Source organism: Phodopus roborovskii, unplaced genomic scaffold (assembly GCF_943737965.1).
Source record: "Phodopus roborovskii unplaced genomic scaffold, PHOROB, whole genome shotgun sequence".
NCBI lineage: Eukaryota > Metazoa > Chordata > Mammalia > Rodentia > Cricetidae > Phodopus > Phodopus roborovskii.
The window spans coordinates 26,734,861-26,755,087 of record NW_026126567.1 but is presented as its reverse complement, the minus strand read 5'-3'; the positions used below and the strand labels follow the sequence as shown (position 1 = coordinate 26,755,087).

At 33.0% G+C, this 20,227-nt stretch overlaps 1 protein-coding gene across 1 annotated transcript in view; it reads left to right on the top strand.

Annotated features, from left to right (window-relative positions):
* Csmd3 (CUB and Sushi multiple domains 3) overlaps positions 1 to 20,227 on the top strand; it is a 1,059,412-nt gene that overhangs the window by 428,827 nt on the left and 610,358 nt on the right. The window contains exon 10 of the mRNA XM_051202442.1: positions 19,821 to 19,945. Within this exon, the coding sequence (XP_051058399.1) occupies positions 19,821 to 19,945 (125 nt within the window). The remainder of the gene's footprint in view (positions 1 to 19,820; positions 19,946 to 20,227) is intronic.

The window sequence follows — 20,227 nt, the reverse complement described above, 5'->3', positions numbered from 1 at the left end:
CAGGGCCAGTTGCAGCACCAATAGAATTCAATAGTATTTTTGCAAACTTGTTTTAGTAGTCTTTGTCTTACTTGTGTTTTGCTTGTGGATTTGTATTTACATTTCTTTTTATATGGGGTATATGTGCATTTTTTTTATTTTTTGCAAAGAAAGAGATAACAAAGTTGGATGGGTAGGAAGGTATGGAGGGTCTGGGAGGAATTGAGGGTAGGAAATAACATGATCAAAAGATACTGCATGAAATTTGTTAACCTGTGATCTCCATACATTCTAATGTACCTGCACACACACACAAGCAATATAAATAGTTGATACCACATAGGTTGTGTATATGGAGAACGTATGGCACAATACAAAATACCCACATTTTTTGGTGACTACTATAATACAAGTAGCTTTTTCATAATGATTTTGAGCAGCCATTTCAATGGAATGAATGAATGCTCAGATAGGAAAAAGAAGGAAGTCCATGAAACGGGTTATGAAGGGACTTGTCTACTTTCAGGAGAGAAGGCTGTCTCTTGCTTAACAACATGAGTGTTGGTGATGCAAATTTTTTTCCCTTTGGAATGACAGTTTGAAAATAACTTCAAACAGGTTGAAGAGTGAAGAGACACTTCAGATAGTTGACATATTTGTGACATCAAGTAGCTCAAAACAACAAGAATAATGAAGCAATTACATTGTCACTAAAAATCAAGACACATTTTATTTTTATAAATACTACAGTCTAAGGAATTATACAAAAGACTAGATCAGTGGTATGAGAGAGTATATAAGAAGAATATCAACATATAGTAAATATCGAAATGCAGAGAGAGAGAGAGACATTATAAAGGTCAATTTCTTAACTAATACAACCTAGCATCACCTTGTAAGAGTCTCACAGAGGGACAGTCTAGCTCGCACTGGTCTATGGCTTATTGACTTGGTGGCCTTACTGGATGAGGGAAAAACCAGCCTGGAAGTGAGCAGTGCGATTCCCTTACATTCAGGACATAGACTTTATAAATGTAGTGAAAACTAGGTTTGTTCTGACTAGCTGTTTCTAGTTCTTGTCATCTTGAGTTCCTAGCTGCTAGGGACTGTATTCTTGAATTTTGAACTACTTTTTCACCTCAGGTGCTTCCCCACCCCCATGACATTTTATTATAGCAACAGAGATGAAACTGGTAAAAAATTATTCAGAGGTATCATAAAAAAATATACATTCAAGACCAATAGGCTGCATAATGGAAAGGAAAATGATCCCATATTCAATACTTTTTAAAACAATGCTTGATAAAACAAAGCCAGAAAACAAAACATGTGCATATAAAGACAGATTTAGATGAGTGAGGTGAGATGTAAGGCAGACAGGAAAATGGTAAATATCTGCTATCAAGACAGAAGAGCAAACTTGAGGCTAAAATAATGTTACCCTGGTGAATAATTTTTCATGCCCTTTGGAGATTGATGATAATGACTGCTTGTTATATGATTTCCATTTAGCATTACTGAATGACCCAAGCACAACCATAACAGGGAGTGTGCAAATTTATGTTAAAGTTCACTATGTTTGACAAATTGCTAGGAATTATTTCATGCATATGGATTAGAACCGTAGACCTGAAACACTGAAATCCTCAAGAATATGCCCAAATTAGGAGATCTGTAAAAGGGAATGCACTGGATTATCTCCTAAATTCATTCTTAGCAACAGCATTCTGCCCCTTTTGAAAGCATGAGTGCAAGAACTTACAGACTCATCTGAAGATACAAATATTTCAAATGTATTTCAATGCTATGAATTTCATTCATTTTAATGAGTGATGTGAGAATCATCACAAAGTAATAGGCAGAAAAGCTATTAAAGATATAAAACATCTATAAAAGGTCAAGTTAGGTATACCTTCAGCTTATTCTCTTTCCCTTTGTCATTATCATGCTCCCTAAATATTAGGCATTCTTAGAATTGAATGGTGTCTTTGCATCTGAAGATGCCAGATTGGTTGCAGGATTGACCTAGCAATGTGCTTCATAAATATTAAAATCCCTTGACAAGCTTTCTCTGTGTTCTTTATCCAGATGATATTTAAATTATTTGCTTATAAAATAAGATTCATAAAAGCACAATCTAGGTAAGAGCAACAAATACAATATTGTATTGGACTTCATTTTAAAAACACTGAAAAAAATATAAGCTAAAGATAGGGAGAAAATATATACATAGTCTGTGTGAGGATTTTTGTACAAAATGCACACTTACAAATATGAAGAGAAAGGCTTAAGACAGCAGCTGGACCACAGCTCTGTCCACTAATAGGTAACACAGCTAAACTGAGAGATGCATATGTATATAGCTTCAAGAAAACATATGAAAGTCCTTCTCAAAATTAGGACATTCTTCCCAACTGGAAACACTGTTTTAAAATCCATCCAGAGTAGTAGTTAGAACTCAAAGGAGTACATCAGAAACTTAAAAACATCACATAGTAAGACATAAAGAAATATTTTCTGGACAAAAGGAGCCTTCCTCTCTTGATGCATGGACTCCCTCATAGGCAGTCTTCCCAGGTTTATTATTTGAGGTTCTCCTATATATCCTCATGGGCTGGCTTTACCAAAATTCTTCCTCCCTAATGGCAACTGATGTTCCTCGATTAAAACAAAGAAACAAACAAACAAAACCACATCAATCCTGATTTTGTACATAGCCATTTTTTCTTTACACAAATATTTAATTTGAGCCTGGAAAAATGTATAAATAGATTTCCAATCTTTTCAGGTTTAACACTGATCCATAATTTGTCCCTTGAGAATTATGCTAGATGCTTTGCCTCATTATGTCTGTCCTGACTTGTTCATTTTTGTTTGTTTCTTGTCTGAGGAGGTCTGCTACCCTAGTACCTTTGTGTCTGCTGTCCTAGATATTCATTCCATCATGTAACCAAAGAGTTTTTTTTTTTTTTTCCTGAAAGTTTTGCTGTTTTCAGGTTCCCGACTCCCCAACTATTGTCTATACTTTATTTTAATATGAAGTGTTTATCTTTGTCTCTGGGAAAATCTAAGGCTGTATAATGTGGAGAGTCACTCAAGATAAATACAAATTAAATCTATTTTTAGTGAACTGAATGAGTTAAACAGCAAAAGCGCATCATCTTCATTGTTCTGTTAATTCATTTTGTTCTTTGACAGGATGACCTCAAACTCATTTTTAAACCAGATGGCTTACAGGCAAGAGTGGAGCAGCACTTATTCCTATATGCACATAACCAATGTATTTGTAATCACTGAAGCTATCTATAGGAAAAATCTTTGAAAACTGAGGTATCTTACTGGCTCTCATTCATTTAGCAGTTGTTTTCTAGTCTCCAAGGTGAGAGCCCTGCCAGTTGGGGTTTGAAGTCCTCAAAGCTATTTTTCTAATTTTAAATGCCCACGGATCATCACAGAACTTGAAGTAGAAAAAAAAAAAAAAAAAAAAGGCTGCCAAAGAAATATAAAAGCTGGCAGTGTAGTCTATGCTGAAATATAAATTAAAATTTTAAATGTCTTTTAAAATTACAACCAAATGTCTGTGAAATCCCTATTTGTGGGTTCCTCGCTTTTCACAGATTCCTGCAAGAGAGATTTTATATGACACCTTCTTGTCACAAGCAGAGAAAATTAAAGAAGAGAGGAAATTTAAAGATGAATAAGGGATTTTGCCAGACAGCAGTTTGCTTCCCTCTGAGATCGAACAGTGTTGCTAGTCACAGGTTTGCAGTTTGATTGGATTACCCGGACAATGATTAATGCCTCACAGAGTAGGTGTTGCTCTTGGGATCATATTAGAACATGTTGATCAGGAAAATGGTAATGATGCAAATGTACTATACTTTTGAGTTTAAATGTGTCTCCCACTCTTAGAATGGACTTTCTAAGCATGCTAGTATATTTATGATTCTTACTTTAGTGATGGAAAAGAAGTCATCAACATTAGAAATGTTCAGAGGCATACTTCCTGCCCCCAGTCCTAGGAAACTCCTGAAGAACAGCTGATACCTGTGGGCGCTCCACATTCATTACATAACATCGTGACCAGTTTTTTCTATACACTAATTTCTCAATTTGTTTTCTGTACCTAATATTCTGTAACCATTACAACTGTTTTGTATTCCCATGACTTTAAATATTGTTTTCCAAGTCCTGTCAAATTGTCATATTTGAATTTTTGGAACTATCATTTTTGTGATTCTCTCATATGAGCAGTGATGAAAGTGTATGAACTCCAATTGTCAGTCTCCATATCAAAGGCATTTAGTTATAGTTTTAGGTAACTTGATTCCTGCTAGCCCAAGATTCACAGCTTAGATAGTGCAACATTGGCCTGTTTCTGAAGCAGAGTTGGGCTAATAATGGGATTTTGATGTAGGCTTATGCTGTCAGAAGAAAGACACACCTGGGAATATGGGCATGAATAGCTCAAAAGGAGGGTGGAATTGGAGTTGGTTGTTTTGACAATGGTTTTTATATAGAATTTTTGTGGGGTTTGAAATTACTCTCTTCAAATGGTTCCCACACATTGAATAATATCACTGTGTTCCCTGAGAACATTCAACAGTTTTAAAGATGGCAAAGGAAAAGCCTAGGCCAGGGGATACAGGGAGATGCAATATTTTTCTTTACTGTAAACAGTTTTGGTTGAGGTTATCAGTAGTTATCTGTAGAAAGGCTAAGTCTCTAGCCAAGGTTATATACATTCACCATATGCCTTCTCAGTATATATATATATATTTATAGACAGGAGTCTTTGCAGTAGATATGAATTAACTGTGCTGGAATTCTTCCTGTTGAACTATCCTGAGGGTGATTCAATCAGACTACAGGATAAGCTTTTTCCCATGTTACCTAGCATCTCTGTTTATCCTGACTCTGTAGTTCTCCTCCGTGTCTTCCACCAGCACTGGAGATCTCATAGTCTTGACTCATCTGTTTCTCGGAAGTCTTTGCCTTTTTAATTCTTCTGATAGTTGGATATTGTATTTCAACATAAAATCTGAACTAGTCTTTCTTATATAATACATATGTATCAATAAAAGTGAAAGTGTATGGTATTTGGAGTTAAATGAGGGTAACATCACTTCCTGTCGATCTTTTTACTTCACTTTAAGAAGTTTTACAATCCAAAGTTTTGTGTCACATGAAAATGGAAAGACTATCACTAAACTGTACCAGGTTGTTTAAAATACAGAATATTTAACATAAAGTCATGAAGTCATTCGGCAAATAACCATGACAAAGCAGTGTTCAGTCAATATTTTCTTCTGATTGTCCAATTATTTCCTTAGTAACTGCAGAAAAAAAAATATCTTAGTTCTGGCCAAGATAAGAGGGCTTTTTGCCTTGTCTTACTTTATCTTGTTTTGTCCTGTTTGGATGCTCTTTTCTGTAGAAGAAATGGACAGTGAGTGGGTCTGGTAAGAAGGGCAGGGCTGGGAAAAGTGGAAGAAGCAGAAAATATGGCCAGGACATATTGTATGATAGTAGATGCTATTTTTAATAAAAAAGGAAGAAATTATCTTCATTCTTTTCCAGAAACCCAAACACACTGATTCCTCTTCACTCTCATACCTTAGAAATATTAATTCTCATTGTCTTTTATTTTTAAGCTTCTAAATTCTATAATAGCCATTGTTTGCTATTCCCTAAAGTGTTATATTTCACTTTCATGAAAAGGTGTACATTATCACTCTCTAGCTTCTAATTAAAACCATATATTTCCCACAAGACACTGAATAAAACACTGATACAATATTGGTCATCATATATAATCATGCCTTACACTCTTATCTTAGGAATAACTTCACTCCACAGTTCTGTTTTGTTTTTAAGTGAAATGGCTTGGCATAGTTTCCCACTTAGTAATTACAAAGAGAAGCTTTGAACCCAGGGAGTGTGGCTTTCAATTTGGTGCTCTTTTCCTTTGCTTATACATTTGCATGTTGGCATTTAAGTTCTTCTTCAAGACACTCTAAACCTAGCCTTCTGGCATTATTTTTTCCAGCACCATATTGTGATACAGATTGCTAAAACTGTCACTTATATAAAATAAAAAAACATCATTTCAGTTGTGTAATGTGTATTTAAAAACAATGAATGGTAGAGCAGTTAGTATTTCTTTTTTTTATTTATTTAATTTTATATAACAAAGTCCAATTAAATGAAAACAAACATTTATACACAATATTTGGGAAATTGGGCGTCATTCTTTCCAAACTACTTCCTGCTGGTAAGGGGCGCTGTCTTGGGGGATTCGAAGAAGATTCAGATATCCTAGCTGTAGTCTGTAGGGCTGTTTTGTCCAGCTGTTTGGAATGTAGGATCAGCTTGTACTCTGTTTCAGGCGGTCTGGTGTGATCAAACCACATTAGTCTGGAAGGAATCCACATCTTTTCATTTTCTGTGGAAACAAAAATAGAAATACTTTTCCCCAGTAACTTGTTCTTCAACTTAAATTTTGGAGTCAAAGCGTTTTTTTTTTTTTTTTTTTTTTTTTTTTAATTTATTATTTTACATGTCGATCCCAGTTCCCTCTCCCTCCCTCCCTCCCTTCCTCCCCTCCCTCCCTCCCCTCCAGCCCTACAGAGTGCATGGGAGAGGGTAGAGAGGGCAAAAGGGAGGAAGGAGGGACAGTTAGTATTTCTTAAACTTACTCATTTCATATGACATTATTTTTCTTAAGATTGTCTTCATTCTTAATGAATGCTACTATATAGCATATTATTCTTTCTTCCAAGTAGATGATCCTGCCATTCTTTAAAAATTATATATATACATATATATGTGTGTGTGTGTGTGTGTGTGTGTGTGTGTTCTTTAAATGAGTTTTCTTCATCAATAACACCATAATTTGAGTCTAAAATCACTTGTGTCATTTGACTTTCATGTTATTTAGTCATGTTTCTCTCATTTCCACAACAGACATTCATTTTAGATATTGAGTCATACCATTGCATTATAATTTGTTACCAAACACAATTCATTTCTAAAAGTTTAAGAAAAACTTTATATGTGAGACAGACAAACCCACATCACCATTTCTTTTAGTATTGTATATCAAAACTATTGTGAATAAATTGTACTGATAGGAAAAATACTTTTCTTGGGCCTCTTTGAAAAATTTTTCTTAAAGACCTATCATTTGGATCTGAAAGGAGATGTAATTGGAAGCACAACATTTCTATTATTCCTTAGGGCTCAAGAATTTCTGTACAATGTTGTCCCATAAATTTTAGCCCCAGAGGAATTGGATCTATTTTATTATATAAAGCTAAAGATAAAATGGTATAAGTGAATTTTTCAGAAGTCAGTGCAACCTAATGCTATCTGAACTGATAGGAGTTTTAGAATGTATGACTTAAGAAAATACATAAATTACATAGGAAACAGAAGAAGATCATAACATGAATGGCATGCACATACTTACATAGAGCTCTCTAATAGGTTGAACACTTTATCTGCACTCTCTATCTTTGTTCCCACAAGTTTTCTTTGCTAAAGGGGTAATTATGAACCATAAAACCAAAAATGATAAAAATTTAATCCAAACAATAATCAGAGCTCACAAAAAACAAATCTCAGTGATACCTGACTGAAGTATACTTTTAAATACCTGTTTATAAATATATTTGATTATAATGCAAAAACACATGAACATTTTCTAAGAATGGGAATAGATGAGGTAAATCTTGACCAAAAGCATTAGAAATGTGTCTTTCTCTGTGTGCTGAATATTATTCTTTTCTTCTCTTCTTTTTTTATTTATTTATTTATTTAAATTTTCTGGTAGTGGTGGTGGTGGAGTTGGTCATAATACACAAGCAAAAAAGAAAAATATATCAAATTTATAAGATAAAAGCAAATGCCAAACAAAGCATTATGATAAAATAAATAAATAAATAAATAAATAAATAAATAAACCCTATGTATATACCACTGAGTATGTTTTGTGTTGGCTGTTACTGGGCTCGGAGCCTGCTATTAAATATGCTTTATATACTCATTAAGATGCCATTGGTAAAAACTAGTATTTCCTTTGTAAGTAATTTTCAATTACAGACAGCTTCTGATCTATCAGTATTGCAGAATGTCATTAGGAGTCATTTTATTGCTACATCCCTTTAGCATAACAGCAATGTTTAGTTTTCTGCTAGGTCTATGACATATCTAGTCTCAGGTCCTTGGCCATCAGAGCAGTTTCAGGTATAGGTTCTATTTAATGGATTGGGCTTTAAATCCAATAAGATAGTGATTGGTTAGTCCTATATCATTGTGTCCAGAATTCTTCGTTTTAATGCAAACTTTCTTAAATCAAACACCATCAAATTCTCACATATAACACTCAAAGTGCTCTGTGAGGAAACAAGTTCTCTTTCTAAAGCTTGCAACGACGGCCTCCTTAGTGTTAATATAAAATGAATACTGAAAAAATAACCTTAGAAGAATCTTCACTTTCCTTACTTAACCTATTTTCAACACTAACTCTTATCTTACTCTGATCTTATTCCTTGTTCCTCAACACTTAGAATTCTTTGCCTCACATTTCTTAGATTTTTCCTGGGAGATCTCTGTACTGATTTATTCTTATTACATACTTATCAAATCAAATGTACCTCCTCCAAGAGAATTACAATCTGACTACTCAGTCCATTTAACTATGACACTCATGTCTCTTTGTAACTTGTCATCAAATAGCTTTATTTTTGTTTGCTGTCTCTTTACCTCTATCAAATTCTTTGCCATGACAGCTCCCAAAACCATTCCTAGAACTCCCCTGCTCTCTTTTCTTTCATAGGGGATTTGGGAGTGACATTGCAGGTTGTTCTCAAGTAGCCTGAGTTGCCACCAGCAGGAAACCTAATGATGAAAAGTATATGTCTCCTCTGTCTCCTTCAATCCCTCCGTTGATCCTTCCCTACCCCATCCCTCTCTCCTTTTCTTATATGTCTCCTTCCCACCATTGGATAACTATTGCCTTTATCATGACAAAAATGTTTTATTATTTCATCTAAGTGTTATTTTTCCCATGATTTCCATTTGCACGAATGTTTGGAATAGCTTGCTGTTCCTTTAAATGTGTAAACTTCTTTTTTCTGCCTAACTATAACCAATGACTTGTATTAAAGTTGTTCCCTGGGTAATAAGTACTGTGACTTTTATTTTCTATTGTAATCCTGACTGGCAGTGTGTGTCTTTTTAATCCATGAGAATAGGTCATTCCTATCTTGTTTACCAAATTATTTTCACAATATTTGATTTTTAAACAAAAATAATTTTGAATAAATAAAAGATGTCTGAGAACATCTCAACTATCCAATATTATCTAAAATAATTTAATCAGTATTTATTTTAGAATGATAAAGATTATATTAGTGATAAGATTTTCAAGTAATTTGTTTTATAGATTGAAGCTCTTTCTTCTAAACTCCCTCATTCATTTCTTAGGAATAAAGTTCAAAATAAGAGGACATAAAACCAAGCTGATTCATTAAATTAAATGTTTATTGAATGTTTGCATTTTCCCAGAAACTGTGACCATTGGGACAGATGTAAAGATGATGGAACTTTTTGATTGGATGATAAAATTAGAAGAAAAATATTAACAATCACTAATAAGTTCAATAATAAATATGTACCTAAATATAAAAGAACATAAGTTTAACTCATGGAAATATTAGGAAGATGATTCCAATGGCTAATTACTATAGATTATACCTATTATAAAATTACATCAATCTTATCTGAGCCTGTTGGAAATTTTGCATACTGAAGAGTATATATTTAGTCATTGTTTTCATGACTCTAACCACTCATCCTCCATTTTTGGTACCATATCTTCCAGCTATAAATAATTATTTCTTTGCACACATATGTTCATGAAAATTCCATATTTACAATTTACATATCAATTAACCTTTCTAATTTTTCAATTAGGGAATATGATTTTTTCTTCTTCAACTGTTGAATTCTCTTTGCATGGTGCCTAACAAATGTAAAATGTTTCAAAACTAACCAATTAGCTCTCTATTTTTTTCATTTTTAAGTTATATTGTATTTACAGAATATAAACAGTGCTAGTCAATACATTATTTTCTAATTTCCTATTTATGTCTTCATTATCTAAGATGCATAATGTGAACATAAATTGGTAAATAATCAATTGGAGATATGCCTTGATATACACATGTAGAGTTGATGCCAATGTTGTAAATCACCAAGTCAGAGGAATATTCTCAAACTATAAAAGAGTAAAAGAAAGGCTAGAAAAAACAAGGAAACAATGACTACTATTTTCTATACCAAAGATCTTAAATTCAATCCTGAAAGACAACTGTACCTTCTCTAGAATTTTCATGGGGAGCATACAATGGCTATCAGTTCTAAAATATATTTTAGATAGTGAGTATAAAGGTGGTTAGTCTATACTAGAACAACATGATTCATAGTCACAGCTAATAATTTATTGATTTTTCAAACTCATAGCTTTCTTGAGTTATCTAAAAATTTCTATGTCATAATTCAACTTCTCTACTTTAACATTAACCATCAGACAGAAATGACATGGTCAACTCAAGACCATGGTAGAACCTTGGGGAGTTAAAATGCTTATGATTCCTGCAATGTACTTCATAAAACACAGTACTGCAAATGGAGTAGTTAATTGGTCTAGATAATAAAAACCCAGAGTCAGATATATAGATCAAAGAGAAGAAGGAACAAGGCACCACCACACTTTACCTTCATAGTCTCTCCTCTCTGCAGGCAAGATAGCTAGCTCCTGTTTCTCCCTGCTTATACCCTGTTTCCACCCAGTTTCTCACTTTCTGTCTATCTCTACAGATGTCCAGGCCTGATTAGGTAGTGGTGAGCTCCATTCTCTGACCTTCAGACAAGTTTATTTGTTTAAGCAAGATATCAAAACACAATACAAAACCAAATATATTACAAATTACATGAAAATGTGCTTTAAGTATGGTATATAAATATTAATATAATTATTTCTCAGTTTATAGGATTCATTGTCTCATATCTCAAGACTCAGTGAAATAACGTACACTTCCATTTATATAGTAATTATATAGAAGTTGTGCCTAAACACTTTAAATATTTATATTCTAAGACTATCTCATTCTATTTACTGTATCAATCATGCATAGATTTCTTCTTTACTCTTTAGGATAGATTTGATATCATTGTCCTTCCAGGACCCAGAGTTAAACACCACTTTCTGTCCCACACACACTACTAAATTCCAGTTCCAACTGGAGATGCAATTGAAAGAATAGTTTGGTCACAGTTCCCTAGACCACCTTAAGCTAGTGGTTCTATACAGGATGGATGATGTAAGAATGCCTTTCCATCAAAACTGTGAAGTATTGACAAGAGTATGGAAATAATAATATCAAATTGAATGGAAAATATGGAGTAAAAAATATGTCTGTTTGATATGTTTGGTAAAACAAATGCCATAGGTCAGATGGCTGTGGGATTCTTAATGTGGCAATGAATTTTTCAAATATAAAATAATGCATATTAATCAATTATGTTCAAGTTTACAAATGTAAAATAATAGTTTTTTTCACTTATTTCCACTTGAACAGAAATCATTGTTTTATGTCTGAACTCTTAATTAGAGGAAATATGATTTTTTTCCTGTTGTGTTCATGGTAATGCTGGCTCACTTGGTGAAATAACAAAAGGAGAGGGAAACTTGGTACATAGAAACATCACAATGAGTTACATTGTATGTATGGAAGAATGATTGAGATTTTATTTTCCTTCAAAACTTAAATAGCCCATACCTATGATCCCTTATCACCATACATCATTGGTTAGTTACTGGTCCATTACTCTAATAAAAGCCTGAATAAAAACAATAACAACAAAAAAAAAAATACAAAAAGATTTACATCAGGAAAGTTTTCTTCTTTCATACAATTCAAGAGATGTACGTACAATCCTCATTATAGTGCTCCAATACCCTCAGATTACAGTTCAAGGACCTTTATATCCCAAATCCCCAAGTTCCAAATCTTACCAGTATCCTACAAAAACAATTCCCAAAGGACATGGCAAGGTTCATGATAAGAACATCAGTTCTCCTTAGTATTTATCTCTTTGCTGAAAAAAAAAATGACATCATCAGCAACAACAAGTAACACTTGTAGAAGCAAGAGTTTACTTTGGAAAATAGCACTAGGATACAGTCCTTGTTAGCAGGACAGGCAGCAGCAGGGGTCCTCACATCAGTATTTTAGAGCCTATCATATTGGCAATCAGTATTAACTGTACCATAGAATTTGATGAATATGATGCTTTTTTATGAATTTATTTGTATTTATTAAAATATGAATTGTTCAGATATTTTATAAGTTGTAGATCTAGGAACAAAATCTTAAAGAACATACTTAGAACACTCGATTTTTCCAATTTTGTTTTGCTTTTTTCAAAGCTGATGCTGAATTTTGTTCAACTTTGGTTAATGTACTATTTTCTTTTTTTATTTTATTTGAAAAACATTTTAATGCAAGGGGACTTATTACTTTCAAAGTTAAAAATAATTCAATTTTCTTTAGTTGAATATTATAGAAAATGCCTTAAAGCAAAGTCATTAAATTAAATAAGAATGACTTAAAAGTTAAACACCTCTAATTTATATCACATGTTTATTCATTACAGTATCACAATATCATAACAACATACTCTATAGTGTTTGAGATACATTTGTTTAGACTATGTTTAAATAAAAACTGGATTGGTCCATTGGATGCTACAGCACATGGGCACATATAGAAAATTTAATCTTATTGACTCCAAGTCTTCAATAGTAAGATACAATAGTGTTAAATGTGAAAATATAGATTTATTTTATTGGCTTAATTTGGAGAAAGTAACTTTGATAAATTGAATGGCTTATTTATTGGATTTCCAAATGTATTTTATGGGTTATGAAACAAACATATATTTTTATGGGGGTAGTTACATTTTTCAGGTGTTATGGAATTGCATTCATCTTCATGAATTTTCTTTTAGGTTATCTCATAACATAATAAAGAGTTGTTCTCATATTAAAATCTGCCTAAGCAAGCATACTTTCTTAAAGTGTTTCTGTTTCCTATTGAACAAGCAGGGTCTTTTGGGATTCCCTTTTGAAATAACTCCACTATTCATCATGTGTGTTTTGACCATGCACACTTAAGAAGGATTTTGTTTACATGATGGAATCTAGACTGAAATAAATGGAGTATTGAATACAAAAGGAAGGTATTATCACCCTTGTACATTAACAGGTCTTCATTTCAGTGATTAAATTTGGAAAGTATACATGTGCTAGACAGATTTGATTATTAAATAATACTTCAACCACTTCCTCTATCAAGACACCCAGAGGCCATATCCACATGGGTTACAAATAGAGTGAAGAAAGCAGTAGATAAGACAAAGCTAAAAGTGTTTGAATGATGAATTGAGTCAATCCTCATCCATTAAAATCTGGGTTTTGTTGACACAACCTAAGAAGGTAATGACATTGGATTCAAAACAGTGATATAATGAACAATAAATATTTTAAAAGACTATAAATTCTTTACTGTTTTTTCTCTTGTTTGAGCTTTGTGTGTGACATTGTGTGTGTGTGTGTGTGTGTGTCTAAATATAACCAGCTCATATAATGTTACTCATATGCATCATAAGCATTTTTTTTCAGAGGTGACCATTTGGCACAAACTTTTATAGTCACAAGATAAAAGAAAGTTGTGACTAATGCATTTGCTAAAGCACTGTGGGGGTCTGATGAAGGTGACTACAGCAGAGTGTGAACTTTTTCTCTAGAGTTTTTGTTGTCATAACACTCTTTGCTCAGGGTTAGCAAGTTACAGGAATGTAAAATACAATACTTTCAGATTTCATTGTTATTCATTGTCAAGTCACTATGAATTCTTAGAACACATAATAATCATAGTTTAAAAATAGTCTAAATTCCATTTTAGTAAAGGGAAAACATAAGCTTATGTTTCTAAAGTACAATTACTCATTTTTGAAAATGCTAGTTAAACAAATTTAAAAGAATTATTCAATTATTTTCAAAAGCCTTAACCTGTCATACTGAGGCAGTGTTTTATCCGCCTCTGTGTTTAGCACTTTAATCTTTTCACTATAGTAATGTTTTACATAATCTTAGCTTTTGCATCAGCATTTATGCCTGGTTAATTTCTACTAATACGTTTTAATTTCGAAGACTAGACATTTGTTAATATTGTTAATATTGAATTTTGATTACATCAGAAAGTCATGAGACCTTTGAATCAACCAAAAATTTTATCTGGAAAAATTTTAAGTATCAGTCCATCCTCATCCAAAATGATGTGCTGATAAGATTGCTTCATCTCTGAGAATCATCTTTCAATCAATGACCAGCAGCTGTCTTTCCCTTTCTTTGCATTCGTTCATATCTTATTTCTTTGATTATAAACTTTGATTATAGTACTAGTAAATGATTCAATATTTATATATTTTGAAACCCACTCATTCCACTGATAGCATTTAAGTCTTTATATAACAAGACACTTTTGAAAAAGTAAGTATTTTTTTAAACAATGATGACATTTAAAGATGATCCATCAAAATTATAGTGAAGATCCACACTTGTTTTCCAATAGTGTTATTTTGTACCCTGTGCTGATGATTAGAGTCTTAGTAATGTGTTCAATCATTTGTGTTGGGGTTTGCCATCATATTTATTATTCTACTAAAGTGTAAGCTACTAGACAAGCATGATAGACATATCTTCAGTGTTGACAAAGAAATTATGGTGGGTACAAATGATTTTATTTTTTGCCACTTCACGGAAACTAAATATTTTCCTACAAATTGCTGTTTCACATACATTATTGAATTTCCATAGTTATTGTTTTCTTTGAATCTTCAAGATTTATTTTTATTTACATATATGGAGTGTAACTCTGTGCATTTATGGGACATGTATGTTGATTCACAAAGAGTAGAGCAAAAAGGTGTTGGATACCGCTGAGCTCAAATTACATGTGATTGGGGGTTACCAAACATAAACACAGTTACTTGGAAACAAACTAGAGTTTGTCTTGTTGGCTTGCTTTTAAAATAAAGCCACTTTATTCTATAGTGAACAATTGTGGAAAAGCTTCATGATTAAGTGTAATAGATACTAAAAAGCAAGTCTTGATAATGCCAAAAAGAATAAGAAAATGTGAGTTTTGGACCAGCACAGACTAGGAGAGCATCAGGATGATAAAGTGGTTCTGGAATATATACAGGACAGTAACACTTTGAGAAACTGAATCTAATGAATGGAGAGGACAAATTGCACTAACAGAGTTTTATGAGAATGAAATGTTAAGTTCCAAAGACATCACAGCGGAGATCCACAGATGACTTTCAGATTATTGCAGCTCCCAGATTATTGCAGTCAGATTTTAACCCAGAAGAAACAATGGAGTGCTTGAAATGTGTTAGGCATTGTATGCTCAATAAATGATGTTTCATCTTTCTTATACTGCAGATCCGACTCTGTGATCCAAAGGGCTAAGTACCGCCATACTTGCTTTCACATGTGAATTACTCCAAATGCATAATCTGGGGGTAGAAAGAAGTTATAAAGTTCTCTCACAGGGAGGAAAGTTATATATTCTTCGCATATAGTTTTGACCTGCTAGCAAAGGAGGTAGAACTTTATATTCAACAGTTATCTATATCCAGTTAGAAATATAGCATAAATGAATTTATAATAATTTCACAAAAAATTTAAAAAACCTACTATGGTTATAAACATGATGTCATTTTTCCATTTTACCAAAAGAACCTGATTAAAGTTAAGTAAACTTATCTATGACAAATGCAGCAAGCTCTAGCAATTATTATTAAATTAATAAGATGAAGTAATTAAACAGCTCCTGGAAAGGTTTCCTTAGCTCAATGTTTTATCATCACTAGTTTCTGTTATCTACCATCTTGTATATGTACAAACCTATCTCGTCCAGAGCCGAGACTCCTGTAATTGCTCCCTGCTTTGAACTTGTGCTCTCATATTGCATTATTCACTCACAGCCAATAGAATCACTTTGAAACACAAACTATTATCATGCATTAGACACTCACTAAAATCCCACAGCTTCTAGAACAAAGCTCAAAAGTCCTATTGCATACTTTAGACTTGGAATCAATGTCATTGAATTCTACACTTCTTCCCTGACTTAATTTTATACATGGCTTTACTTCATTTGCTACAACTTGATCATATTATTCCTCTTGTTCTTTATTGAAAATAGAAAATATGTCAAATGATGGAAGGTTGGTATTGTGGATAATAGAAGTTTTTTATTTTTTTCTTATGTTACATATTAATCCCAGTTCCCTCTCCTCCCTCCCTCGCTCCCTTCCTCCCTCCCTCACCCATGCCCCTCCAGGAACCACCAGGAGGGAGGGCCTAGTCCCTACTCCAAATGACTTGATACATGTTGTTAATCCCTGCTGGAAGAATAATAGAAGTTTAACATTCCTGAGAGAATATCCTGACCCAGGAACTGACCTGGGAATTTATCATCCAATTATAGGCATCTGGATTGAACTCAGTGTTTTTAGTCTACCTTAGGTGAATGTTAGTAAACACATCTGAAATAAATAATACTATTCATTCTCTCTCTCTCTCTCTCTCTCTCTCTCTCTCTCTCTCTCTCTTTCTCTCGTGTGTGTGTGTGTGTGTGTGTGTGTGTGTGTGTGTGTGTGTGTTGTTCTGTTTTTTGTCCCTCTCACACTCTCTTCTATTCTCTGGTTCAGAGAAGGTACTCTGCAGGTTAAGAAATGTGGACACTAACACAGCCACAAACCTTTGACTTGTAATCTGCATAATATGCTAGGAAAATGGTGGCACGGAACTTGTTGGAGTAGTCAACCAATGCCTGAATTGATCTAGGGCCTACTTTGACAGGGGATGTCTTTTTATATATATATATATATATATATATATTATACACATTATACACACACACACACACACACACACACACACACACACACACACATATATATATATATATATATATATATATATATATTATACAATGTGTATATACTGTGTATATACCCAAGACTGGTAAAACTGGGTATTGAGGTAGATTGATTCCCAACTCTGAGGAACTTCCATGTTGATTTCCATGGTAGATGTACTAGTTTCTACTGTCACCAGAAAGGCTGAGTTATTCCCACAGGCATGAATTATCATCATTGTTATTGATATTAGGCCTTATGACAGGTGTAAGATGGAATCTCCCAGTAGTTTTAATTGGCTACTCACTGACTGCTAGGCATGGTGAACATTTAAGTATTTCTTAACCATTTGTGATTCCTCTATTTGGAGTCCTCTACTTATATCTGCTCCCCATTTGTACTGTAATGGGGTTCCATTAATAATTCATTGATTGTAGTGTATCCACTATCAATATTCAGTTCAGTACATTGTCTCCTATGAAAATGCTTCAAGGCAATATATCCTTTCCTTTTCTATCAGGTCCAATGTATCTAATTTTATGTTGAGGCTTTTTTTATACACTTAGACTTGAGTTTTGTACAGGGTAATAAGCATGGTCCTATTAGCATTCTTCCTCTCCTAGCCATCAAATTTGACCAGCTCCAGTTGTTGAAGACACTGTCTTTCTTCCAGTATGTATTTTTCAGTTCTATATAAAAATTTAGGTGTCCATTTGTGTGTGAATTTATTTATAAGTCTTCAATTTGATTCTGTTTTTCAATGTGTCTGTTTTAATTAATAATTGATTATTTTATGTATCTAATGAGATGATTAAATGGTTTTTTCTTTAACTTTGTTTATATGGTACTGTTACATTGACAGATTTTACATATTGAACCATCCCTGCATCTCTGGGATGATTACTTGATCATGGTGGTTGTGTGTGTGTGTCTGTGTGTGTGTGTTTGTGTGTGTGTCCTAGGGAGTCTGTCTGCAAGCATTTTTGTAAGCGACACTTATTGAAAAAACTATCCATTTCTATTAGGTTTTCTAATTTTGTTGTGTATAATTTTTTTATTTAATTTATTGTTTTACATGTCGATTCTAGTTCCCTTTCCTTCCCTCCCTTCCTCCCTCCCTTTTACCCTCTCTGCCCCCTGACATGCACCCTGACCACCTTCCGTTCCATCCCCCCACCCCAATTCCACATGTAGGGCAATGCCATCCAGGTGGGGTCATGTAGATCTGACAGGTCATTTGAACTATGGACTAAAAGTATGTTCATGGACAATTTCTAATTTAGTGACCTGACCTATATCTAAAATCTCTTCCACATATGCACATGTAAGTTTGCTGATGAGAGACAGCATTGCATTGTTTAGTCATACCCATATCCCAGGACATATCAGTTTTCCATAGGTTCTAAATTTTGTTATAGACATTTGCATTTTCAGTTCATCCTTGTTGATTCTAGTTTCTTGCTATTGAGAGTAGTATAACAATATATAGATTTGTAACTATGTCTAGATTAAGATATAAGTCATGTACATATTCAATCAGATGGTTCATTTGGGTTATGTGGTAATTCTATTTTTTAGTTTTTTGAGAAACTTTCATACTGATTTTCATAATGGCTTTCATAATTTTCAGTGCTCTTGTTTATGCTACCATTTGCAGTGAAAAGGAACTTCTCCTTTCCCACATTAAAATGAGCATTTGTTTTCTTGGTGACAATCATTTTCCCAGAAGGAACAAGACAATGAGAGTAATCCAAATTTAGATTTCTTTGTTAACTAAGACTGTGGAAGTCTGAAGACTATGTATTTGTTTTTGTGTCTTTTTTTTAATTATCTCTTCTTTTAACTTATCAATTTAGTGATTGGAATTTGCATTTCATCAATTAATTGTATTTCTACAGATTTTCTAGATATTATTCTGAAGTTCAGATAAATAGTTTTGTTTTATGTCATTTTGTTTTTTACTTTGGTGATCATTTTTTTATTGTTCTCTTTATTGCTTATAAATTTTAAGAATAAAAATGTAGAGTCAAATTTTATTTCAGAAAGCACATATTATCCTTCAAAATATAAATACATTAAAAATAAAAGAATTAGCTGGCTCAAGTTTATTGAAAGAAAATAAAGAGTAAATTTTCAATGCATTAAGTATTAAATGGTGTGTATTTTCTGAATTATTTTCTTGAGACAGAGACATATTCTATAGTTCAGACTGGACTTACATATATAAATCTTCTGCTATAATCTCTAGAATCTTGGGATTCCAGGCTTCTGTGACTATGTCTGGTGTCCCATGGAACAAATTTAACTTATAATAAGTAAGTTAATAATAAAAATGGACAATATATATTTCACAAGTACAGTTTTTAATGTATTCAAACACAGGTAACTCTTCAAAGGCATTTATAAACACTTACACATGTCAGTTCTCCTAACAGAAGTACTAAGATTTGTAAGAACTCAAGATCTGGAATTCAGTTTAGAATGTCAAGGATATATTCATATTTACCATCCATGTTGGGGTAAATTAGTTAATAGTAATAATTGAATTTGATGCTGGCCTTAAATTTATATAATTCTTGCCAATGAACATAATTACTTAAGACTCGTCTTATTTTTACTCTTAGTACATATTTATGTACGTTGCATTTCACATTTTCCATTAAATATTTGTGCCTCATGGAACACATTTGGCCTTTTGAATAGAGTCCATAGATGGATAGCTTATTCTTCACATTCTGTATTTTTAAAGACAGTTCTCAATCTTTGTTCAATTGCAGCCTTGGATCCACTGTGCAGTTCTCCTGTGATGAAGACTATGTCCTACAGGGATCAAAAAGCATCACTTGTCAACGGATAGCTGAAGTGTTTGCTGCTTGGAGCGACCATAGGCCTGTGTGTAAAGGTAAAAAAAAAAAAAAAAAAAAAAAAAAACTCAAGTATTATACTTAAACATTTTCTGGAGATATTATGATTTTCATGTTTGTTTTACTAGGTCAACATTGAAGGTAAAACATTGATGTATATTCTTTAAGCAACCACTTAGTGATTTTAACATTTGTAGGAAAGCTATAAACCATTCGTTTTCTAGTATAAAGAGTTTCCAACCTAACAAACATAAATATTAAAGCTGAATCAGAAAGGCTACGATATCAAGCTTTAGAAATGGCCTTTGGTCTTTAAAAAT